The sequence below is a fragment of the Podarcis raffonei genome, chromosome 9 (genome assembly GCF_027172205.1).
Source record: "Podarcis raffonei isolate rPodRaf1 chromosome 9, rPodRaf1.pri, whole genome shotgun sequence".
NCBI lineage: Eukaryota > Metazoa > Chordata > Lepidosauria > Squamata > Lacertidae > Podarcis > Podarcis raffonei.
In genome coordinates this window covers 4906670-4932530 of record NC_070610.1, presented here as the reverse complement: position 1 = coordinate 4932530, position 25861 = coordinate 4906670, and the positions used below count along the sequence as shown (strand labels likewise).

General features: G+C 43.7%; 1 protein-coding gene across 10 annotated transcripts in view; it reads left to right on the top strand.

Moving 5' to 3' along the window:
• The window catches only part of JAKMIP1 (janus kinase and microtubule interacting protein 1), a 66323-nt gene that overhangs the window by 10089 nt on the left and 30373 nt on the right, over positions 1-25861 (top strand). For 9 of the 10 annotated variants that reach the window (XR_008332136.1, XM_053402792.1, XM_053402791.1 and 6 more), the window contains exons 2-11: positions 203-697; positions 1485-1694; positions 3615-3734; positions 6195-6341; positions 8457-8597; positions 9532-9591; positions 17946-18074; positions 19486-19614; positions 20817-20900; positions 24720-24782. Coding sequence is in view for 9 of the 10 variants with exons in the window: in XM_053402792.1 (XP_053258767.1) it covers positions 203-697; positions 1485-1694; positions 3615-3734; positions 6195-6341; positions 8457-8597; positions 9532-9591; positions 17946-18074; positions 19486-19614; positions 20817-20900; positions 24720-24782 (1578 nt within the window). In the remaining variant the exon portion in view is untranslated. Of the gene's footprint in view, positions 1-202; positions 698-1484; positions 1695-3614; positions 3735-6194; positions 6342-8456; positions 8598-9531; positions 9592-17945; positions 18075-19485; positions 19615-20816; positions 20901-24719; positions 24783-25861 lie in introns of those variants that run through there. The other variant, XM_053402793.1, reaches the window with a different exon arrangement.

Genomic DNA, 25861 nt, shown 5'->3' with positions numbered 1-25861 from the left:
AGGGTTTTTGTCGTGGGATCACACAAAGGCCTGCTATGGAATCCAATCAGTATTAAACATTTTGTCCGTAGCCCAAGTTTAGAAGTACTACGTTCAGAAAGACTTTAGATATCTACCTCATGTTTCATTTGCTTCCCAAACGTTCCTCCAGTTCTACACAGTCATGCTAATGGGCTGCTTTTGTTTTTTGGTGGTGTTTCAGGTGAGTAAACTGAGAGAGAAGCTCCAGGAAGCAAAACAAGAACGAGAACAGGAACAGCACAAACACACAGCCTACATATCTGAACTCAAGGCTAAACTCCATGAAGAGAAAATGAAGGAACTCCAGGCTCTCCGAGAGGTACTCATTCGGCAACACGAACAAGAAGTGGCTCGTATGGTGAAAATAAAAGACAGTGAGATCCAGCGATTGCAGTCCACAGTGAATGTCCTGCGGGACGGGGCGGCTGACAAAGTGAAAACTGCCTTGCTCAATGAGGCCAGGGAAGAAGCCCGGAAATCATTTGATGGTGAGCGCATAAAGATGCAACAGGAGATACTAGAACTGAAGTCAGGGAAAAAACAGGTGGAAGAAGCCTTGAGTAACATCATGCAGGCAGATAAGATGAAGGCAGCTGACCTGCGCACAGCCTACCAGTCCCATCAAGACGAAATTAATAGGATAAAGCGTGAATGCGAGAGGGACATCCGTAGGCTGGTAGGTTTACCCAATATTACCGTGCATCTGTCTGGTTGAATATTCCACTATTTTAAATTGCCACTAGTATGTCATGTCACAGTCACTTGCTTTTCCCCTGCTTTATTTTGTAAATAAATGGATGTTAATCCTGTATTGTAATTCTCCCTCAGGGAAAGGAGGGCATTTCTTATTCAAGTCTCTTTTATTTCCTCTGACGAGTGGCACACTTAGCAGATCTGATTTTGCATCAATCAAAGCAGCTGTCTGTTCACAATTGCCTTACATTGCCGTTCATGAGATTTTTGAAAGGAAGTCAATTGTTCTCATAACTGGCTAATACTAAGTAAGTCAAACAAACACATTATACAAAAAACAGAACTTAAGTTTATTTCTTTCATAGAAGCATCCCTGGCTGTAAATCCAGCACATTCATACCTCAGGTTAAATATGCTTTGGGTTGAGCGTGTTTGAGTTGCGCTCCGCGGCAACCCGGAAGTAACGGAGCGCGTTACTTCCGGGTTTCGCCGCTCGCGCATGTGCAGACACTCAAAATGACATCACACGCATGTCCGGAAGCGGCAAAACACGACCCGCGCACGCGCAGACGCGCTGTCACTTGTTACATTCGCTTCAGGATGCGAACGGGGCTCCGGAACGGATCCTGTTCACATCCCGAGGTACCACTGTACTACTTATCCTTTGGCATGATTTGGCTAACATAAAGTGTTGGTACGGCAAAATAACATTCGGTTTAATGGGAAGTATTTGGAGAAATTCACATCGTGTTGCTTTCTAACTCTTCAAGATGGATGAGATACGAGGCAAAGAGAGAGTGATTTTGGCTTTGGAGAAAGATCTTGGTGTCCAGGCAGGCCATACACAAAAGTTGCTGCTCCAGAAAGAAGCCCTGGATGAACAACTTGTTCAAGTCAAAGAGGCAGAGCGGTTCCATTCCAGCCCAAAGAAAGAGATTCCTCCCTCTGTGGGAGATATGATGGAACTTGTAGGAAACCAGGTAAGAAAGCTAACTGTTTTTTACATGCGTATGAATGTTAAAGTTATTTTAGCAACGTGGTGATTCCCTGCTAATAGATTGTAATCAACTCCTTTCAGAGTGGGGCGATGAGTTATCACCTTCAACATACAAATAAATTATACTTTGAAAATGGAACATTAAGCTTTGCTTCCATCCTTCAGAGAACTTTACTGCTAGAAACAATAGTTCAGAAGTACATTGTGCATAGTCCATTTTTATTGTCTCTGTATTGCCCGGGTGGTGGTGGTGAGGGGACTGCAGGCTTAAGCTGAGACAGTGCCCTTGTTTGCAACGCCAAGCCAAATCATGTCTTAGTGCAAACAAGCAGATGTGGGGGCTCTAAGAGAGGAGATTACCTTTTTGCTCCTCTGGTTGTAATCCTGCTGTGCTTTTGGTAAGCTGTGATGTGGCTTAATGTATTGTTCAAACCCTGGCTTGTGGTTTAGCTCACTTCAGACACACAAGCTGTGATCCCCAAAACTTTGATTTCAGGACAGAGAGCAAACCCAGCCTCTGTATAGTCATAGCCCCAGAAGAGAGTACACAAAGACTAGCACCAGACCTATTGTTCTCCTTCTTGCCCCCTCACCGGTCTTGTCTGCTCACTCGTCTGCCTGCTCAGTCAACCCTGCCCCTTCCCTGCATAGCTCTGCCAAACCATGGCCCAGGCGAGCAACAAAGGAACAGGGACAACAGGCCCGGTCACTTCCCCAGCAAACATCTTGTTCTTTTGTTGCTTCCCTCCCCTTCACCCGCCAATGTGGATGCAGACAAAATGGTGGCCTTGGGTGCACAGGGAAAATGGAGCAAGATGGCTGCTTGGAAGCTGCCCCTGGCTGTTCCTCCATGGCTCTCCTGAACTGTTTACTCACCTGCCTGCCTGAGCTGCCCACGTGCTGTTCTGTCCGGCAGCCACACAAATTGCAGCCTGATCACAGCCTTGCAATTTTATTATATCTGTTATTTTACTGCTTCTTCCTACAGCAGCTTTCCTATCTTCTCCCCTTCCTTTTCGTTCCCTATTAATTACAGTACTTTTTAATTTTTATTTTAATTACCGTAATTTATTTGAGTGCACACTCTGGCCCTTCACCGTCATGTCTCTTCCCGCAAACCCCTCTGCCTTCTTGCCACTTTTATTCAGGGCCTGAAGACTTGCTGCTCATGTTGCCATAGGTCCAGCCAAAAGGCAGTAGCATGGCCGGGGCATAGCAAAGGAAGCAGCTCCCTCCCTCCCTGCCGGCCAGGGAGGAGGGAGGCTCCAACTGTGTTGCTTGGCTGTGTTGCTCACCCAATAAGAAGTCTAAGAACGACTGGGGGGTGGAGCTTGCATGCCTTGTGTGTGGCTAGTTAATGCAAGCTGAGGGGGTTTTTGAATGCTGGACGCCATTTTGTTGCACGTGCTGCTGCAAACTTTGCAGTGCAAAGCCAGGCCGGGGAGCCATCTTAAGTTGAGGCTGCATAGGCCTTGTGGTGCATGTGATTCATATTCTATTCAGTTGAACCTCTGGTTACAAAGTTGGTTGCACAGTGTTCTCGAAGCTACCAGCATGAGTTTGACCAGACTGCAGGAGGACAGGAAGACTGGAGTGCCTGGAACAGGTGAGGCTGCAGGTCCTTTATTTTGGCTGCTGGTCCCTTATTTTCAAGGCTGCTGGTCCCTTATTTTCAAATCTGTAAGTTGACAGCTATGGGCCGGGGGGGGGGGGCAGAAATGGGTGAGGATGGGGGTTTGTGCCCCTGAGGCCAGCCTCAAAGGAGACTGAGGCCAGCTGGTGGTCTCTGCCCACTGTTTGAGAAAACACTACCTTCCTCCATCTATTCCACGTGCTTTTTTACTTTTCTGTAAAATGAAGTTATGCCCAGTTTTGTGCTGCAATGTAGCCTTTTATTTTCAAGGAGCAACATATGGATGAACGAGATGTGCGGAGATTTCAGCTAAAAATAGCAGAACTCAGCGCTGTAATTCGGAAACTGGAAGATAGAAATACACTTTTAGCAGATGAAAGGAATGAACTAGTAAGTAATTTTGATGTTTTATTTAACAAAATTTATATGCTGCTTGGTTGTTGTAAAACCTCCAAGGGGTTTACAAGAAATATTAAAATTATCAATAAAACATTTAAAAACAACTTACCGTATTTTTCCGTGTATAAGACTATATTTTTCCCTAAATTTTTGAAATTTAAAATAAGGGGTCGTCTTATACACAGTGCATAGTGCATTTTCTTAATTTTGAGTCCCAAAAAATAGGGGGCGTGTTATACATGAGAAATATGGTAAAATATTTAAAGATATTAAAATTAAAATACATCATCAACACCTGTGTGTCTGGATAGGCTTGTCTATACAAAAATGTTTTAAGCAGGTGCAGAAAAGAGTACAGTAGAATGAATGTACCTACCTGTCAATAGGCAGAGGGTTCCAAAGTGTAGATGCTGCTGCACTAAAATATCAGTTTCCCACAACTTCATTATGTATCTTTAGGCACCAGGTGAAAATGTCTCTCTATAACTAGGCCTTTGACTAATTAAACAATCTTTTAGAACTGGGCAGGATGCTTTGAATTTATTTATGCGGGGAGGGTTGTGTTGTTGTTGTCTGTTTGGTCGGTTGTAAGTTCCTTTGGGTTCCCCTGAGCAGGATCAAGCAACTAACAAATCCAATAAATAATAAAAATAATGTAAGTGGACATTTGCCAAGGTCACATTTGACTTTAACAAAAAAGAAAAGTTCCCCAAATAAGGGTATGGGTAAAAAGCAAGTAGAAAGGGGACACATCTCTCCAAAATGTTTAGCAGCTGTTCGGGATTATAGAATATCGGAAGCTCAGCTAGAGAACATACCACAGAACAGGAAAGAGACTTCCAAGGCCAGCAGGGGAATGAGCAAAGGCGAGGGAGCTGTGAGAGGCAAGGAGGCTCCTTTCAGAAAATGGAAGTCTTGTCCAAATGAGGAGAGCAAAAAGAACAGAAACTTGGGTACAAGAAATTCTAGCAGATGATAAGGGACGAAAAGAAAGAGAGAGATAATTTGATGAGCGCATTACAAAAGGAAAATAGAGGAACGACAAAACTTATTTAAATACATTAGAAGCAGGAGATCAGCTAGGGAAGTGGGTGGACCTTTGGATGACGAGGGAGTCAAATGTGTTTGTGTTTGTCTTCACAGCGGGAGACGGAAGGCAGATCCCTCTGCCTGAGCTATCTGTCTCAGAAAGGGAGTCTGAGGAGCTGATGTAAAAGTGGTGACAAGACACAAAATGGGCAGACCACCAGGCCCAAATGGCATCCGCCTCAGAATCATAGAATCCTGGAATTGTAGAGTTGGAAGGGACCCCCGAGAGTTATCTGATCCAACCTCCTGCTGTGCAGGAACCAGTTTTTGAAGAACTCGGAGAGCTACCAATGTCAGAATGCCATTACAGTCATACCTCAGGTTGAAGTTGCTTCATGTTGAGCACTTTCAGGTTGCGCTCTGCGGCGACCCAGAAGTAACAGAACGCGTTACTTCCTGGTTTCGCTGCTCATGCATGCGCAGATGGTCAAAATGACGTCACACACATGCGCAGAAGTGGCAAATTGCAGCACGTGCAGACGCGGGTTGCATTCGCTTCAGAATGCGAACGGGGCTCCAGAACGGATCCTGTTCGTATCCAGAGGTACCACTGTATATGGCAAGACCCCACTTGGAATACAGTGTCCAGCTCTGGTTGCTTCAACTCAAGAAAGACGTTATAGAGCTTGAGAAAGTTCAGAAAAAGGCAGCCAAAATGATTAAGGGGTCAGAGCAACTCCCTTATGAAGAAAGGCTATATTTGGGACTTCTTTTGTTTAGAGTAAGGGAGGGAGATGTTGTTGTTAAGGTCCCAGGTTGGGTTACAACATTAAAACACAATATTAAAAACAAACAACTTACAATTACAGAACTAAGTTGGGTCCTAAAAATATACACATCAAGCGTCAAAGGGCAGGGCAAAGAAGTGCATCTTTGGCATTTGCCGGAAGCTGTATAATGACAGTGCCAAGAGCACCTCTGTGGGGTGGGAGCTCCACAGCTTTGAATGTCCTCTCCCAGACTGCCACCTGCTGAGGGTCCAAAGGTGGAGGAACTACCAGGAGGGCCACCTCTGCAGAACTTGGCACCCCATAGGGAAGCAGGCAGTCTTTGAGGTGTTGCGACCTGAGTTGTTTAGGGCTTTAAACTCTAACGTGAGCACATTCTACATCAGCTGGAGCTTCCAAACCCAGGGCAGCCCCACAGAAGAGCACATTTCTGTCCAGCCAAAGCATGGACAACAGTGGCCAGGCTATCCTCGTCCAGGAATGGCACTAGCTGTCAAACCGGATGAGGCTGGTAAAAGGCCTTCTTAGCCACAGAGGACGCCTGGGCCTCTGTTGACAAGCTACCCACTTGCAACCCCGTGCAGAACAGATCTGCTTTAAAAAGAAAAAGAAAAAAGTACAACTTTTTTTGCAGCTGAAGCGGTCTCGGGAGACGGAAGTGCAGGTGAAGCCACTTGTAGAAAAAAACAGAAGGCTGAACAAAAAGAACGAGAGCTTGCTGCAGAGTATACAAAGAATGGAAGAAAAACTTAAGCGTCTTTCTAGGGAAAATGTCGAAATGGTAAGCAGTCGTCATCTTCAGGTCACAGATTCTGATGATTTGTTTGCCAGCTGTGAGAAGGATGGCCAGAAAGTGCTCTGCTCCCTTTTTGCTTTTATTGCCAGTAATATTATTTACTTGTTTAATAAGTTTTATATCCCATTTTCTCAGAAATCTTTTCCATAAAGTGGTTTTCACTCTATCTAGTACATTTTTACAGGTGGAAAGTCCTACTACAGATTTTGATTCAATCTGCTTGATTGGCACATTGACATAATTCCTATTTTTAAGGTTTTTTCTAAGAGTGTTGGGTAGCTCAAAAACAGAAATTACAGTTGTTCTTTTTCTTTGGGAGCATCTGCAAATCCAAGAAGGATAATTAACAAAATGAGTCATTACCTAATGTGTAGCCAAATACTGTATGTAGTACTTTATAACATATGGCATGGGCAGGCGAACTAAGGCCCAGGGGCCAGATCCAGCCCAATCGCCTTCTAAATCTGGCCTGCGGACAGTCCAGGAATCAGTGTGTTTTTACATGAGTAGAATGTGTGCTTTTATTTAAAATGCATCTCTGGGTTATTTGTGGGGCATAGGAATTTGTTCATTTCCCCCCAAAAAATATAGTCTGGCTCCCCACAAGGTCTGAGGGACCGTGGCCTGGCCCCCTGCTGAAAAAGTTTGCTGACCCCTAACATATGGCCTGCAGAGTCAAAATGTAACACATTCTGGACTGACCATTTTTAACTGGTCAAGTGGTCAGCTGCTGTGTCCAGCTGCTTACCATGCTGTGGGCTTGAAGAGGAAAGGCATCAGCTCAACCCAGCCCACAGGGTGTTACCCAACTCAGTGTGCCGTCACCATTGTCCTCGCCATTTATTTGTATGCTGCCTATGGGGGCTCACATGAAAAAATCACATTATTCACGAGTTACAAAATACAGCAGAATTTAAATAATCTGTTAATGAAAGCATCTCATTAAGAAATATTCAATAAAATTGAAAAACCCCTTATAATTCATGATAAGATCTAATGACAAAACACGAAAATATAATAACAAAAACAGCAAAAGTAATGGACCACTAAAATTAAATCTGGGCCACACAGTAGTCCCTAAACATCCTGTGTAGACTCATGGTCAAGACGGTCTCAGGTACCTCCTGCAGCAGCTTTTGTAGCTGGAAATGGTCTTGGCCTCCCCTCTCTCAGCCCAGATAGAAATATGCCAGCAGAGATGGGAACAGGCCCCACAGGACTTGCAGGTAAGATCTCAGCATCTCTAGAGTCTGAGCCGGGAACCCCATTGCCCTAGTGCTGAGAGGCTTCTTGGGGCTCTGCATCCAGGCTGCAGAATCTTCTCGGGCCTAGAGGCACATTTGGAAATCTAAGAAACCTTAATGGGCACTTCAAAATACCGTATTTTTTGCTCTATAAGACTCACTTTTTCCCTCCTAAAAAGTAAGGGGAAATGTGTGTGCATCTTATGGAGCGAATGTAGGCTGTGCAGCTATCACAGAAGCCAGAACAGCAAGAGGGATTGCTACTTTCACTGCGCAGCGATCCCTCTTGCTGTTCTGGCTTCTGAGATTCAGAATATTTTTTTTCTTGCTTTCCTCCTCCAAAAACTAGGTGCGTCTTGTGGTCTGGTGCATCTTATAGAGCAAAAAATACAGTACCTATTTCACAAAAGGAAAACTGGTGATGCTTAGGACCCCTACCCCAAATGACAAATCACCTCCCCAGTATTTACTTAAGCTTGCTGAAATCAGATTTTTCAAAGTCCAGGGTGCACATATGACCACGTTCAACTTTATCTTTTCCCAGTATCTTGAATCCCAAGTCGATGTGGTCACTTTCACCCAAGACTCACACTTCTGTCATGTGAAAGGGATAATAGCACTGGTTATTAGCAGTTGCTCTGTTTAGGATTACAAGTCATTCGGTCTCACTGCTAATGCTTACGTTTTCACAGATGTGTTTTACTGTTTTCTCTTTGAACGATAATGTTTAAAATCATGATTGGAAAAGGGCAAGGATGTTTACCAGCCACCTTCTTGTACTAGTATTGTTTTGGCTGAAACCAAAGAGGGTGTGAGAGAGATTTGGTTGTGCTAATGAAATTACATTTTTTTATAGAGAGAAAAGCTATCTGCTCAGCCAACAATGAAGAGGCACACATCATTGAATGACCTCAGTAGCACACATGAAGAACCAGAAGTTGAATTTCTTAAATTGCAAATTATAGAACAACGGCATCTTATTGATGATCTGACAATGGTAATATGCAGTTACTATTAATCTCTCCTTTGGCATTCATTTCTTATTCCCCTGGAGAGACATTTGTAAGGGCACATGGTCACTCGATCCAAATATAGCATTGTATTTTGGAACAGCCTCCCCTACCCAAATTCATGTTCTTCCTTGTCACATCAGCCATGGAGGAGGAGCAGGGGCAAGTGAGGTGAGTAGCCTTGTGACAACAGACAGTCATGTTTGCTGCTTTCAAAGCATTATATTCTTGGCAAAGTATAACAGAACGCTATGTGTTTGGGGGTAAAGATCACAAATAATAGAATAAGATATATTTACAAGCCAAAAAGTGAAGTGGGGATGTAGTATCCCCAATATTAATTTATATTCCTGCATGTGGATGTTTACAAAGGGCCATTTGAAAATTCTGTGCTTCACTTTGACGTCCCAGCAATCAGGGCTTCAGAGGGAAGCATCACCTGACATCACAGTGAGGTTAGTTGATTAACAGGTGAGCGGCCCTGCCTCACTGTTAACATTGGCCTGCCAAGGGTGGGGCAATAAGAATCTGATTAGAAAAGGTTCCCCACTCCTGAATTAGAAGGAAATAATCTATTTGTCCAGTTTTAAGCCCATCTCCTTTTTCATGTTTTCATTTCTGTTTCTCATAACTCATGAATCTATCTCATAAAAGAAGGAGCGGATAAGTGAAATTATCCAAAATCTCTTTCCATTTCTCATGGCTTGTCAGCTGTGTACATTGCCGATTCGCTGTGTTTCCCTCAGATTTTCCTCTGCAGCAACTAGTTTTAAAAGTGTGTATTTCAGAAGAAGAAATGGAAAGGGATCTTTAGCTTTGCTGTGCAGCATGTTAGAATTTTAGATTCCACACCCATGATTATCTGTTACGTATTTTGAATATATACTAAATAAATTATTTAAAAGACATTCCTTGCTCTAGGAGCGGGATCGATGGTTACGCTCCAGGAAACAGAAGACGCAGAATTTGAAACCCACAAAGGTGAGTGGCATTTTTATTGAGACTAAGAGATAATGGTTTTTCCAAACTTCTTTTCTATATTAAAATTATGGCAATAAAATAAGAAAAACAACAATTGCCATCACTATTAATAATTAATTAAAAAAACTACAAAATGCTGATTTTTCCACAGCTGCTTCTTGTTACTTTAATATATGGAGATGTCAAGTATTTAACTGCAGTGTAACCTGGAAAGTACTGCTGAAGGCCTGACGGTGGCACTTTTTCTTAACGTTCTGTTCTGCACAGCTAAGTTTGCAAACATGTGCACACTTATCTGGAAGCAGGTCCCAAATAACTCAACAGGGCTTCTTCTGAAACAGTTTAATTTAGTTATAAAATTTATTACCCGCTTTCAGTATTAAACAGTCCTAAAGCGGGGTACAGTACAGATGAAACTCTATAAAGTCTTGTAATCAATCAATACATAATGAAATAGTAAAAAAGGAAACAGGTGACAGCACATACACCGTTGTATATTCTTTGTTTCTTTTTGTTTAGATTAGTTTGTTTTTTATTGTAATGTATTATGAAAAGTCTTCATAAAATCTTATAAATAATAGGCATTGTTTGAAACGGAAACATAATTCTACAGCACTGAATGTGGGCAGGGTCAGGCCAGGATATTTCTCTGCCCCTCCCTGCCAGACCCCCCTACTGCCATCTGGAGGTGGCCCAGGAAAAAGAGGAAAGGAGGCTGGAGAGGAGCAGGTGGGGGGGCACAAAGTGGGGGGGCACAGTGGTGGGGAGGGCATGGAGGAGGAGGCGGCAAGTGGCATGCTCCTAGGGCCTGGGTCTGACTGCTTTGCCTCGCCTCATGGGCCAGCCAGCTCTGAATGTTGTAAAATGCAACTGTGGGTTTTTTTGGGGGGGTGAGTTTGTTTCTCAATGAATTTCTAAAATGGAAAGCTTTGTATCTAAGCCTGTATGGCTGTCACGTGGATTTGACTAACCTTCCCAGACTTGGAGGATCCTCTTCCTATCTTAGGCAAAAGAGGTCAGTTATGTTTAATCACGTGTGTGATGTACTCTGCACATGAGCAGAGGTTATGGCTTCACATTTTCAGGATTGAATCATGGGTTGCAAATACGTTCTTCTGTGCTCCGGCTCAAGTGAAACCATCATTTTTTTATTCCATTGGCTGGAATATTTAGAGAAAGAAAGAAATGTTTGGATTAATGAGAAGTTAGTTTGATTTTTGGGCGAGGGGGCAAAACGGCAAGCAAGGGTCCTCACATTTTAACATTTGTGTGTGTGGCTCTGTAGTGGGGGCAGGGCTGTGGGGGCTGCAGCCAGGCCTGGACCCAGAAACCGCCGAGGGGGGGAGGAGGGAGGCCTGACGTGGTTCTTAACTCACCATGGGGAAGAAGCGGGGTCCTCTCAGCTGGCCGGCCAGCCACCCGCCAGACTGACAGGCAGACTCTTCACCCACTCCTGCAGCACACGCCCAAAAAAACCCCGGACATTTTTCAAAATTTAAATTCACCCAGATGGTGATTTTGCCTTTGGAATCCCAGGCGTGTTCAGGGAAATCTGGACGTATGGCAACCCTGGGGGCTGCATGCCAGTAGCAGGGAGGGCAAAAGGCCACTGAGCAGTGGATGTAAACGTCATACCATAAGCTAGTTTCTACGCACACTCAGGATCCATTCTCTAATCTCTATCCAGGCAAGCAAAAGCCATTATCTGAGTTCTGGGACACACTCCAAACAGCCAGGGCGGTTTGAATCCCCGGGACAGGGTGAGCTCCCGTTGCTCGGTCCCTGCTCCTGCCAGCCTAGCAGTTCGAAAGCACGTCAAAGTGCAAGTAGATGAATAGGTACCGCTCCGGCAGGAAGGTAAACAGTGTTTCTGTGCGCTGCTCTGGTTCGCCAGAAGCGGCTTAGTCATGCTGGCCACGTGACCCGGAAGCGGTACGCCAGCTCCCTCAGCCAATAAAGCGAGATGAGCGCCGCAACCCCAGAGTCGGTCACGACTGGACCTAATGGTCAGGGGTCCCTTTACCTTTACAATGGCAAAACTCATGTCTCAAAATGGACTGGAACTGGGCAGTGGATCTCAGGAATGATACAGCCACTGCGTATTTCCTCAGGCACATAGCTCTCTCTGAATTACAGAACTGGAGAGATGGAAGAGACCCCAAGGGTCATCTAGTGCAGTTCTCTGTAATGCAGGAATCCTGCCCACAGCCATCCCTGGGTGGGCTCAAACAGCCAGATGAAATGACCCATTGTTCTACAAAAATATATACATTCAAGCATCTGCACATTATAACATGTTATAGAAATGATTAGCAACAAGAAGTTTGGATATCTGCAACCCCAGAGTTGTCCGCGACTGGACCTAATGGTCAGGGGTCCCTTTACCCTTTACACACACTCAGGAGCCCTTCTCTAATCTCTATCCAGGCAAGCAAAGGCCATTATCTGAGTTCTGGGACACACTCCAAACAGCCAGGAACACTCAAGGAGGGTGTGCAAGGGGCAAGGCCTGGGGAAAGAGCGGAAGGCTGGCTGGAGAGTCCCAAGGCCCAGCTAGGGAGGCCCAGAGGGCCATATTTGGCCCCTATCCTTGAGCTTCCCCATTCCTGGTCTAGAAACTAGCTTACTGTACCAAAGTAAAGAGCATTTGCCTCTGACCCCCGTGGTGGGAGGAGGAGAATCCTTGGTTTCTAAGGAATCATAGAATCATAGAATTGTAGAGTCTGAACGAACCCCAAGGGTCATCTAGCTCCACCCCCTCAACTAAGCATCCATGACAGATGGCTATGCAACCTCTGCTTAAAAACCTTCAATAAAGGAGAGTACACAACCTCCCGAGGGAGACTGTTTCACTGTCAAACAGCTATTACTATCAGAAAGTTCTTCCTCATGTTTGGTTGGAATCTCTTTTCTTGTAATTTGAATCCATTGGTTCGGATCTTCCCTTCTGGAGCAGGAGAAAACAAGCTTGCTCCATCTTCCATGTGACAGCCCTTTAGATATTTGAAGATGGCTATCATGTCTCCCAGTCTCCTCTTTTCCAGGCTAAACATGGCCAGCTCCTTCAACTATTGCTCATAAGGCTTGCTTTCCAGATCTTCTTGGTCGCCCTCCTCTGCACATGTTCCAGCTTGTCAACATCCTTCTTAAATTGCAGTGCCCAGAATTGGACACAGTATTTCAGGTGTGGTCTGACCGAGGCAGAGGAGAGTGGTACTATTGCTTTCCTTGATCTGGATATTGTACTTCTGTTGATAGCATTAGATTTATTTTGCTGCTGCATCACACAGTTGACTCATGTTAAGCTTCTCGTCCACTAAGATCCCTAAGTCCTTTTCACATGTTCTACTAGTAAGCCAGGTGTCCCCCATCTTATGCATCCTGTTCTTCCTGCCTAAGTGTAGAATCTTACATTTGTCCCTGTTGAAATCCATTTTGTTAGTTTGGGCCCAGTTCTCCAATCTGTTGAGGTCATTTTGAATCCCGATTCTGCCTTCTGCGGCATTCGCTAGCTCTCCCAATTTGATGTTATCATCTGCTGCTGCTGCTTTTGCTAATAATAATAATAATAATAATAATAATAATAATAATAAATAATTATACCCTGCCCATCTGGCTGGGTTTTCCCAGCCACTCTAGGTGGCTTCCAACAAAATATTGAAAGTACAATAAAACACCAGACATTAAAAACTTCCCTAAACAGGGCTGCCTTCAGATGTCTTCTAAAAGTCAGGTAGTTGCTTATTTCCTTGACATCTGATGGGAGGGTGTTCCACGGGGTGGGTGCCACTATCGAGAAGGCCCTCTGCCTGGTTCCTTGACGAGCACCCCCTCAATTCCTTTGTCCAAGTCATTTATAAAAACATTGAACAACAATGGGCCCAGGATGGAACCCTGCGGCACCTGTTTGTCCCCCACTTGACAAGGAAAGTTGCTGATCAAGTGGGGAAAGTAGTCAATGGGAGGGCAGCCATCTCCACAGCCAGTAATATGTGATGGCCTATGACCCAAACACGAATAAACTAAATCTGCATCTCGGCCAGTAGAAGGAGCTCTGCTGTGGCAGCTAAGGAGATAATCCTGAAACTTGTGACCATGGTTAGAGAAAGTTGGCCTCATCAGACATCCTATGAAGAGAGTGAGGAGGGATTTGGATGTCTGTGAATCTGTCAGTAAAGCTCTTTATTTGCACGCATGCCTAGCCATGTGCTTCCCTGTGGAACCATGAAGGAAGATGGGCAGGGAAATAAACATTAAGGCTGCAGCCAGTGTTACTGGGTACCTTCAGTAAAGCACTTTCCCACCAACTTTAGAATATTTTGTATTTGCTCTACCTTCATATTTACTTCAGCAGTCAAAATGGACATGCCAAGTGCTTACACATATTGCTCATTTTGGGAGTTTGGGGCTACCAGAGCGAGAAACAAGATATTAGATGGCAAGGTGCTGTCCCCTATTAATTAAGCAGTGTTTTGGGGGACTGTTCGGCAACCAAGGTACCACTGTAACTCTCCATGATAATAGACAGCACTTCTGAGAACAAGCCCCTTCGGTACCCTAAAATTGATCTGACCCCGAGGACTTGAACTTGTTTAAGGTAAATAGGTATTTTCTCCTTGTCAAATCTGGAACTGCGGTACTGCCACATCCTACAGTAGTGGGTAGAGCTGCAAAGCAACCTTCCCAGTAAGTGCGTCACGGCTGCTTACTGGGAAGGTTGGAGGGGTTCTGAGCGCATCAGATTGGTTCCACCAGTGCAGTAACTGCACTAACCTTCCCAATACCCCTCTCCTCCCCCCCCCAAGCAAGAGGAGGTGTCACACCAGCTGGGAAACTAGCATTGTGGCTGCCCACCCCCACCCCACTGGCTGCTTCTACTTTCAGAAGATTGCATGTAATTCCCCCTCTGGGAGAATAGAAAAGCAAAAAACGGAGTTGAGCAGTTCCGGCATCTAATAGTTGGCCCTTAACATTTCACCATCCTTAGGAAGCAATTTCTCTTGTTCTGAGTATACATGAACAACGCACCCCCACCCCCCGCATCCCTCTCCCTCAGTTTGCCTATATTTACCGTTAGTGACTTTCACCTCTTAGGCACGCTCCCTTGCCTTTTTTATTCATCTCCCCACTAATCTTTTTATGCAACCACATTGGCCTTTTTTTATATTTTACCTAATTTTTTTTGTTTACTCGTCCCCGTCCCCCGATTATGCCTTTAGTAACATTTTCTCCAAGAACTCCCATTCATCTTGGCCTCCTTCCCTCATTAATGAGCCTAGTCTTTCTCTGAGCTTATTAAAATCAGCTTTTTTTCTGAAATCCAAGCAACATGTTTGCATTACGATCATAAATTCCAGCATTACAAAGTGACTTCCCCCAAGTGTTCCTTCTAATCATCCCCTTGCTTACGTGTAAGAGGTAACAGTTGCTATGCTTGCTTTCACTGGGCACTCTCTTAATTGCCATGGGAAGTTTGAAAATAGCAGGCTGCTGGCAGCTAGCTTCGGTCTCCAGGAGCAGCCCTGAGGGTGGAGCTCTTTGTATACTGGGTAGCCATGGATATTTAAATCTTAGGAACTTTGGTGAGTGAAATGGGTAGAAAACCTCTCCAACATGTCTGACTTTACGATGGAGTAATGGAACTACAGTGTTCGGAATTTAGACAGCTCGTGGGACTATTTGCTGCTCTGCAAACTTAATTATGATGCTCTACTTTTTATAAACAAAGTGTTTGCATCATTAAGATGGAATACATATTTCTCGTCTTGTATTTTTCTTTTTTCCTCTGTCTCTGTGCTCTGGTATGCCTATATTTTTCGGGCTGTCAAGAAATGACTTACAAGCATGATGGTAAGAAACTCTGTGCTATTTGTTCATATTCTTGTGATGCTGAATTTAGTTTTGAGTTTCTACCCTGTTACTTCGTTAATGACGTAAAAAATGTAAAGTGAAGTATATGAAGTTACTGAAGTTAAAAGAAGAGAAAAGGATGTTTGTTTTTTACACAGTTTAGCTCCTGTTACTTTTAGTTAATTTATATATTGCTCTTCATAAGATTTCAGGGCAGTTCACAAAATAAACCGCTAATCATTCAGTTTTCAATGATGTTCAGACCATTTCTTGTGCAAGAAAATCCCAGTGGATTTTGCCCTTTGTCTTCAGAAATAAGACATCATTTGCTCATAAACAGCTCTTATGCTTTAATCAAAGTGGTGTCGCCCAGTGGTGAAATGGATAGCATCTTCTAAACCTTTTTGGTGTCTCTCATAAATTTTCACTGCAGATCTTCTGGGGTGATGCTTATAAAACGTATGTTGCCGCTTTGGATAGGGAAAATATAAACACAAAGGGTACAGTGGATGAATTTTGACAGAAGAGAAGAGTTGTTAAATGTTACCACTACTGGTCTACCTATTTAAGTGCTTATCTGATGAATACGGAACAGTTGCGTTGTAAATTACATTGCAGGTGTTGCATAAATCCCATGGTGCACTTAACCTCGTAATAATGGTGGTGTGTTAATTTTCATTTTAATGAATACGTTTCTCTTACACGGAAATAGTCTGTGTGTGATGCTTTCCAAGAATTTTTCATATACTGTAAAGCATATTAATTGGCACTCAAACATTATGGGCCATTGATTAATAATGTAGAGAGGAGGACCATTGTGTGCGTTTTGGGGCTTGGAGGTCCTGCCCCTCTTTGTCTCAAGCCCTTTTGTGCTTTCTTCTGCCTCTTCACTTCTTTGCACAGCTGCCCTGTTTTCTACATTGCCAAGTCTTTGCTTCCACACGAATAAAAATAATAACTACTTTGTTAGCTGTCCATACAGTTATGTTAAAGGTGTGAAATATAAATTATGTAAATATAAAAAACCCTCTTCATTCTGACACATTTCTAACTCCTAGTCTTCACACTCCCATTTACAATTTCTATTCTTGTGTGCATGATCTCCTCCTCCAAATCACTTTTTGAAGTGGGCTTACACATTCACACATACAGATAGTGTCCTCCAGGCACAACAGCACTTCATGGCATTTCTAGACAGCAGTCTAGATTAGGGATTAGGTGCCTGTGGGAGACAGTGCTATTTAAAGGGCTAATACCCCCCACAGAAGAATTCCTATAATTATCTGTTTCTTGTTGGGCTATCAACACTAAAGAGCTGTTTAACCAAAGAACCACAAGACACAATTGTGAAAACTCTTTGTAGGAGGCAGAGTTTTAATTCTGAGTTATAAATATGGTGCTATGTGAAACAAAACACAGCAAGGCTGTTAGAAGTATGGACGCCAAGTTCTAGAGGGCACCAGGGAAGAGGCGGAGGCTGGACACAGCGCCTCCCGGCATCAGCTCACCGCCCTTGCCCGCCTCCGCCATGCCGCGCTGAAGCAGTGACGCACCTGGAGCCTCCGTCTGCCGTGGCCACCATGGCACGAAGTGGCCAGCTGAGCCGGGAGGCGCCCCGGCCAGCCTCCGCCTCTTCCCCGCCGGAGGAGCTGCCCTCCAGCCACTGCCTGCCTCCTCCAGCCCTGCTGGCCACGCGGTCCTCTCTAAAAAACTCTGGGAAATGGGGGGTGGGGCGCCGGAGGGAGCTTTGCACCACGGCACCGGATATGCTTAAGACGGCCCTGGCTTAAGGTGAGGATTTTTACTACCTGGTATTTGAACGCCAAAGCTCAAGCTGATGTGCAATTCCGGGCAAGAAATCTTCATTTTTGCATTTCTTGGAATTGTGGGAGAGTGGTGTCATGAGCTCCATAATGCTGACTGCCTCAGGGCTGGGGCGGCAATTGCTGTCAGATGAGGAAGACGAGGAGGGTGCAGATTGTAGGGAGGACAGGCACCATGCCCCTTTTACCTTTGGAGGCAGTCCTGATGACTTCCTGTCCTGCCCCCTCCATGAAGCTGAGTGATGGCCTAGCAATGGGGGAGGCTGTTGACTAGCCCTCAGGGGAGCTGGAAGGAGAAGCCGGATCAGCTGACCTCCACCCCATTGCTTGAACTCAGGGCTGCCTCTGCTGTTGGGAACAGACCCACGTCCCTCAGAGAAGTGTGCACCTCCACATTCACTAGTTTTGTAGGGACAAAGTATTGCAAGTGAGCGTGCCACACCTCACCTTTAAAAGCTGGTGGGAGAGGCGTGACTGCTTGTTGGGACATCTTCTCAGCTTTCATTTGTCACAGACCCCGGATGCTGTTCTTGAACTCTGAAGGTGTGCTTTGGTGGTCTGTACATGTACTGATGCCTCCGATTGTTGTCACCTTCTTTAAAGACAGAAATAAAGGCCCTTTTGATACAGCTCTTTGAATAACTTGCTTGTCTATAACAAAGTACATTGGTCTTATTTCAGAGGCATGTTGTGGAGACATTTTTTGGATTTGACGAAGAATCAGTGGATTCAGAAACATCATCAGTAACTTCCTATAATACAGATAAAACGGACAGGACTCCAGCTACACCAGAAGAAGACTTGGAAGATGTAAGCACCTGTGACTTTGATATGGCATACTGTCATGGACTGGTTGGACCTAGAGGAATGGTGGGAGGCACCAGCTGGGGAGAAGGCTCAGAGCCTGGTGGGACAAGGGGGAGAAGAGGCATCGGAAGCTGCAGAGATAACAGGGCTGGGGGAGTGGGGGGAGTCTGGGAGAAGAAGTCCCAAATCAGAGGCAGAAGCTGAAAGTTAGGTGCAATCTCCGCGAAGCCTCCGGAGCGTGGAGGGAGCGCTCCCTCTGCGCTTCGGTGGCTTCGGGTTGCTATCGCTGAAGCCAAGGAGCCTGCATTCGCTCCATAGGACACACACACATTTCCCCTTAATTTTCGGAGGGGAAAAAGTGTGTCTTGTAGAGCGAAAAATACGATAAGTCCAGTCACAAGCAACTCTGGGGTTGTGGCGCTCATCTCGCTTTACTGGCCGAGGGAGCTGGCATACAGCTTCCGGGTCATGTGGCCAGCATGACTAAGCCGCTTCTGGCGAACCAGAGCAGCACACGGAAATGCCGTTTACCTTCCTGCCGGAGCGGTACCTATTTATCTACTTGCACTTTGACGTGCTTTCGAACTGCTAGGTTGGTAGGAGCAGGGACCGAGTAACAGGAGCTCACCCCGTCGTGGGGATTTGAACCGGCAACCTTTCAGTTGGCAAGCCCAAGAGGCTCAGTGGTTTAGACTACAACGCCACCCGCGTCCCTATTATAGGAAATAAAGATGGCTATTACCAATGTAATAATGAAAGAGATTGGAAGCACAAGTGTAGGGGAGAGATCTGGTGTGGTGGTGATGTCTGGTGTCAAAGTTGGATTGGGGAGACCATGTTCCAGTCCCCACCCAGCCATGAAACTCACTTTGGGCATCACCCTTTTGCAGCCAATTCTACCCTGTAGGATAAAGGGGAGGGCCGGAAACACTATCGTTTTAGCAAGAGTGGGATATAAATCTAACAAACACATAAACAACATTTTCATGTTCACAGCAAGGCCTTGTCCCTTTTATGAATCAGATTTCTGAAAAGGCTAGGACTTCTCCATTATCATTGACCTCTTACAATATTTAATGTACTGGTTAGAGGGCTAACCAGGCTGGGATAGCTGGGATAGCAGGCTTGTTGGTTTTTGAATGTCTGGTGTAGATTTTTTCAATTTCATTATTCTGTATGGGACAATGACAATAAAGATTATCATATCATATCGTATCATACTGAAACTATAGCTACGTTTGTGTTTCAGTCATCACCAAAAGTATATTGATGTTTGCAATTTCAGGACATGGCAAAAAAGTGTAAAAAGACTTAGCTAGAATGGTATGTCTGCTATAATTTGTTTATTTACAGAGTTCTTTCTCTTTTAAAATGATGACAGTAATTTTGTGGGGTTTTTTTACATTTCTTTAAGAGCACTCCTAAAGAAGAAGCTGACTTGCGGTTCTGTCAGCTAACCAGAGAATATCAAGCTTTGCAAAGAGCATATGCATTGCTCCAGGAACAGGTTGGGGGAACCCAGGATGCAGAAAGAGAAGCAAGGGTAATTTTTTTTAATGTGGCTTTGCAAAAAAAAAAAAAAAAATACAGGTTCTTTCAGTTAATTTGACATATGTTCAGTTTTGAAATGCCCGGGCTTTGCCTGTTTAACTTCTTTGCTCTGTCTGAATGCATGCTACCTGATTTTTTAAAAAGCACTCTTTACTTTCTTTTAAAGTTTTACCTTTGGTATATAGTCACTCTTAGTTGGTAAGGGCATTTGCATTTGCTTTGGAAACATCTTTTTTGTGTGGATCCTGACTTCAGAGTCAGATCCAATAAAATTACAGACTGGATCTCAAATTTGTTGCATTCTGGAATTGCCAATTTCAAGCTGTGAAGTGGATCTGAAAAGTCACTGAGCAACTTGATATATATGTTTATAATATTTTTATCCAGGAAGTTTTTAATGTTTGAAGTTTTAACCTGTTTTTAATATTCTGATGGAAGCCCCTCAGAGTGGCTAGGGATACCCAGCCAAATGGGTGGGGTATAAATAATTTGTTTGTTTGTTTGTTGTCAATTTAAGGCAAAATCTTCCTAAAATTGCCTTAGAATATCATCTAATAATAAGAAGAATCAGTATTTTAAGGTGATGCACTTCTTGACCTACTGGAGCTTAGAAATGTTCCAGTAAGCCCTGGTGCTGAAATGCTGGATTCCTCCTAGGTGGAACACAAAGCCCATCACCAGAAATCAGGTTAATCTGATTCGGGCAGCAACACTATTCCTTGGTAGGAAGGAGATTACCTATTCCTTGGTAATTTGAACCCTTTCCCATTTTACTTTGAAGCATGTTTTAAGGCAGAGTGTCCGTCAGCTTGATAACGCAGTTTATTGACATTCCCTTTAAATCAGACTGGACAATTTTTATTCTCCATAATTCTTTTTCCATCATAGAATTGTAGAGTTGGAAGGGACCCCAAGGGTCATCTAGTCCAACCCCCTTCAATGCAGGAATCTCATCTAAAACACCCTGACTAACTTGGGTTTACTGCCAAACCCAACATAGTATTTACGGAGTGTCAACGTAGTTGGCTCCCACTACCGCTTTCAAAACAGTTACTGATTTTGTTACATAAATCTTACTGGAAATGCTGAGTTTCGCGATGATTAATTGTGCACAAAGGCAGAATATAGTAGAACCTCCTATATCCCAGTTGTTACCATGATATCAGTTAAGTATTCTTCAAACTCTCTATTCAGACACGGGAACAACTACAAGCTGATCTTCTCCGGTGCCAAGCAAAAATTGAAGACTTGGAGAAAGCTCTGGTTGAGAGAGGACAGGTAAAAGACTCTCTTCATACTTTCCGTCAGTTCATTCTCTCTTCTGCATGCAGCGCTGCTCTTATCATCTTCATTGCTTGCTGGTACATTGCTGTGTTTGATGTACAATAGACGAAATGGGGAAAAACAAATGTATTGAATGGAATTATATGTACTGGGGAGGAGGCCTTAAAAGTAGTGAAATAATAAAAACACATTAAGGTTGATATCCTTCCCAATACAGTCCAATAGCACCTTGAAGATTCCCACCAAGACCCTTACAGAAGAGAACTTCGACTGATGATGTCAGCTATGTATTTTCCATCTCCATGATGTAGTAGTTTAGGCACTTGCTCAAAACATTTGTGTTTGTTTTGTGTTGTCTTTGTAAGCAGGCAATGACCCCATGTTTGCAAACAGCATACTGTATTCCTTTATCAAAGAACACAGGAAGATTCTGTATCATATAGAAAGGTTATGACATACAAGCTTAAGACAATTCAGAATTTCTTAGTAACAACAGATCACAGATATAGAAGATTCCTTAGGAAGTTAGTTTTTCTAGAACTCAAGTAAAAACTGTAGCTCTTCATTTTGCCTAAGCAACCTCAAAATGTAGCATACACAGTTTTTATTTAGTGGTGGGGAAAATCCATCATTTTACGAAGACTGCACACTAGATTTGTGGGGTCCATTTTATTCAGTCCCATTTGGGAGTTTGTGGACCCACAAAGGCCTACTTGTGCTCAGCACCCCTTCCATGCCCCCTCATGTTGTACCCTTTGCTAGAGACAGGGGGGCCATGGGGGTCAGACCTGTGCTGAGAAGGCCAGTGAGCCTAAGGAGGTATTAGGCACTACTGCAGATGTACAGCACTTCCAGGTTGGTTTGCTGTCATGGAAAGGGTCATTATTTTTGATGCCGAAGTACCCAGAGTATAGCCTGCAATCATGGCAGCACCTGGTCCTCTCTAGTCCAGCATCTTCCCTGGCTTGGATTAGGACTTCTCCGCTGCCTTCTATCTCTGGAAAGAATTGAGAAGTGGGGGTCAAGTGCCCTGGCTCTTGGGGAAGGGCAGTGTTCCTAGAGAGGCTCGGCCACTGCTATGCACCTGTCATACATTCTGGTGGCTTACATTCTTCTGCTGACATTCAGAACAAGTCCTCCTGCTGCTATAGCAGTAGAACACAGCTTAGAAGAGACAATGTCAGGCTCAAAGCAGTCTTACTGATCCTGGCTCAAAGCAGTCTTACTGATCCTGGCTCAGCTCTGCTGCATTTGGGGAGGCAAGACTCAAACTTGCATATTTCCTAACAGAAACTAAGATGGTTTTGGTTCTGATTCCTTGCTCTTCTTACCTTTATCAGCTTTGGGATGCTATGTTTGCTGTCAAATGGTACATGCCATATAATTTTTTTTAAAAATCAAACTGTTAACATATAGGAAATGGCTGCCTTTGCGTGAGGGCCAGTTTAACGTTTTTGAGTGGAGGAGCTTCCTTGCAAACACCCTCAAGGTATTCAGTCCAAATGTACCTTATCTCTCCGGGGCTGCGGTCTGGGTGGTGGGTGGCACCCAGTTTTACTAATTTACAGCAGGGGTCAGCTGTGTATAACTCAGTGGATGTCCCTAATGTCACTGAGAAGCACCTCTGCACAATTCCCATAACAGTACAGCTTTTTAAAAAATAAAATAAAAAATATCATTTTATTTTGTCAATAAGGTAACAGTGAAGGAAAAAAACCAAATGTACACAAGCTCCACTTTTAAAAATAAAAAGGGAGTGTCTCTCCTGAAACATGGGGAGAAGTGACTGCATCAGCATTCAGTTTGCTGCTACACATTTCCATTGGTAGCAAATCATTCTCACTGTGGGGCTTCGGGGACACTCTGAGCTCTGTTTTACTGTTAGCCTTTTCTTTATGTACTACTGTATTAAGCTACGGAATGTTCCACAATTGTGAATGTCTCTTGAAGTTCTAGGAAAACACAAAACACTTTTTCTTCTTAGGGCATGGTGTGTTTACTACTTAGTTCAGTACTAAAGTGAAACTGTTAATAAGCAGTTCTTCAAAATAAATTTTGTTTTGCAACTCATGAAGTTTTCTCGTGCATGATGTAATTTATTTATGTTTAGTAAAATGGTTGTTTTGCAGCAGAGCTAGTAGTATTATTTTATCATCAACGAAATGCCTGCTTTTCACCTGAATTGGCAAGCAGTTGTCTTTATTCATGAGGAGATTTAAAATGCTTCAGATCATGATCTCTGTTAGCATTACAAAATAAGATAGACCGGTCTTGTCACCCTCATATTGTCAATGGCCGACACAAAATGTTAGGCAGCTTGCCTAAGCTCAGACTTGACTAGGTGGTCTAACAGCATATATGAAATACAGTGGTACCTCAGGTTACATACGCTTCAGGTTACAGACTCTGCTAACCTAGAAATAGTACCTCAGGTTAAGAGCTTTGCTTCAGGATGAGAACAGAAATTGTTCTCCGGTGGCACGGCAGCAGCAGGAGGCCCCATTAGCTAAAGTGGTGCTTCAAGTTAAGAACAGTTTCAGGTTAAGAACAGACCTCTGGAACGAATTAAGTACTTAACCCGAGGTACCACTGTAAATTTAAAAATGTCCAGTAGCACTTTAGAGACCACCTAAGATTGTTCCGGGGATAAGCTTTCGTGTGCATGCACACTTCTTCAAATACACTGAAACAGAAGTCACCAGACCCTTATATACAGTGGGAGGGTGGGGTGGGTTTTTTTCAGAAGGGTAGTAGGAGATGGGTGATTGACTCATATATCAAGTATTTGGTAGCACTCTTAAGTATGTGAGCATGTTCCTGCCTGCCCTGCTCTGAATGACTGCAGCTGCAATTTAGCTGAGAATCTGTACCTCTGTGTGAAGGTGTTACTTGTGACTATCATTTAAAGTCAGTACCGTATGAGGCTGTGGAAGAGCTGAACTAGTGTTTGATGTCAGTAATGGCCTGGATGAGAGCCAGTGAACTGTCCTGTGAGTAGATGGTTCTCCAGTTCAGGGAGATGATAATCAGTTCTGGATGAAGTTGCACTATTGCTTAAGAAAGAGATTCACACCTTGGTAATGGCCCTCGATCTAAGCCCAGGTGACCTCTGTAGCACACAGTAGTACCTTTCGCCAGTTTGGGCTGAAGTGTCAGTGACCACCTTTCATAGGCAGATAGTTTGGCCATGATTATCCATGCTCTGGCAACATTCTATCTGGGTTACTCCAATGCGTTTGCACACAGGGTTTCCTCTGAAAAAGGCTCAGAAGCTTCAGTTAATGCAGAATGCAGCAGTCAGAGTTTTGATGGGCATTGCTCACATTGTTTATTAAATCTCTTCACTGATTGCATATTCATTTCTAGGCCCAGTTCAAAGCTAGTAGCTACTACTTAACTTTAAATACCTAATTGGCTTGGGACCCAAGGACTTGAAAGAGCATCTCCTCCCATACCTGCTTGCCCACACTATAATGTCGTTGACCAAAGCCTTTCTACAAACGCCACCTCCATTAGGGTAGAGGTTTGTTTCAGTGGGCAAACTGAAGGACAAGGCTTTTCTGGCAACTCGGGCAATGCAGTAAGCTTCCCTAGAGTGGTACACTTGAAGTCATTTTGCTGCTTTGATGCTGTGCAATAACGTCTATTCACCCAGATAAATTCAAATCTCATGATTTTGATTTCTACTTTTATATGTTCGTTGTTTTGCATGCTTTTTATTATTTTGTAAATGTCTTGGTCATTGACAAGTTGCAGTGTATATGATTTTTAAACATAAGTAAAATACATTATAATTCTAAAAATTCCTTGCAGGACTCTAAATGGATAGAAGAAAAACAGGGGCTTATCAGGACAAACCAAGAACTGCTAGAAAAGGTGGGTGAAATAAATGGTGCCTTCAATGTTTCCAGAACTGGTTACAACAACATCCTTTGTGCTGAGTAACTCAAGTTTTCACATTGATAATTTTGTTTTCTAAAAATATGTGATTAATACAAACACTGTTTTTGTTTATTAAATTCCTGTCCTGCCCTTTCCTCAAAGAAGCTGGGTTTCACTAGCCAAAATGAAACTATTAAGAGCCTTCAGAAAAAATTATATATAGCATGTAGTAGGCAGTAAGGGAGAGGATAACTGGATTGTTTTAATGATAAACCTCTTTGGGTTCAGTCAGTCAACCAGCTGCAAATCCACCTAACAGTACCTTGTTCAACTAACATTTTACAAGCTTCCTCACAAGAATATCATAGAGGACTTTGTCCAAATCCTTACTGAAATCAAGATACACTATGACCACGGCATTCCCCTAATCCACCAAGCTTGTAACTCCATCAAACAAGAAATGAGATTAATCTGGCATGACTTATTTTTGAGAAACCCATGTTGGGTTTTGGTAATCACAGCATCTTTTTCTTAGTGCTCACAGACCAACTGTTTGAATGATCTGTTCTAGGACCTTTCCAAGTATTGACGTCAAGTTCATAAGTCAGTGGTTACCTGGGTCTTCTCCCCCCCCCCTTTTGAAGATGGGGACAACATTTGCCCGCCTCCATTCTGCAGGGACCTCACCTATTCTCCAAGAATTCTTAAAGATTATAGACAGAGGCTCTGAGATTACCTTCGCAAGCTCCTTTAGTACCCTTTGATGCAGCTCACCAGGCCCTGGAGATTTGAATTCGTTTAAAGTAGCCTGGTGTTCCCTTACCACCTCTTTTTCTATATTGGGCTGCAGCTCCCTCCTTGCATCATTTATTCTGCTATCACCAGGTTGGGCATTGCTTTCCTTTTAGGCAAAGTAGGTGTTGAATAGTTCCGCTTTCTCTCTGTCACCCAATAGCATTTCTCTGTCTTCTCCATGCAGAGGACCTACCACTTTCTTGTTCTTCCTCTTGCTTCAGACATAACTGAAGAAACCTTTTTTATTATTTGTAACCTCTCTTGCAATCCTGAGTTCA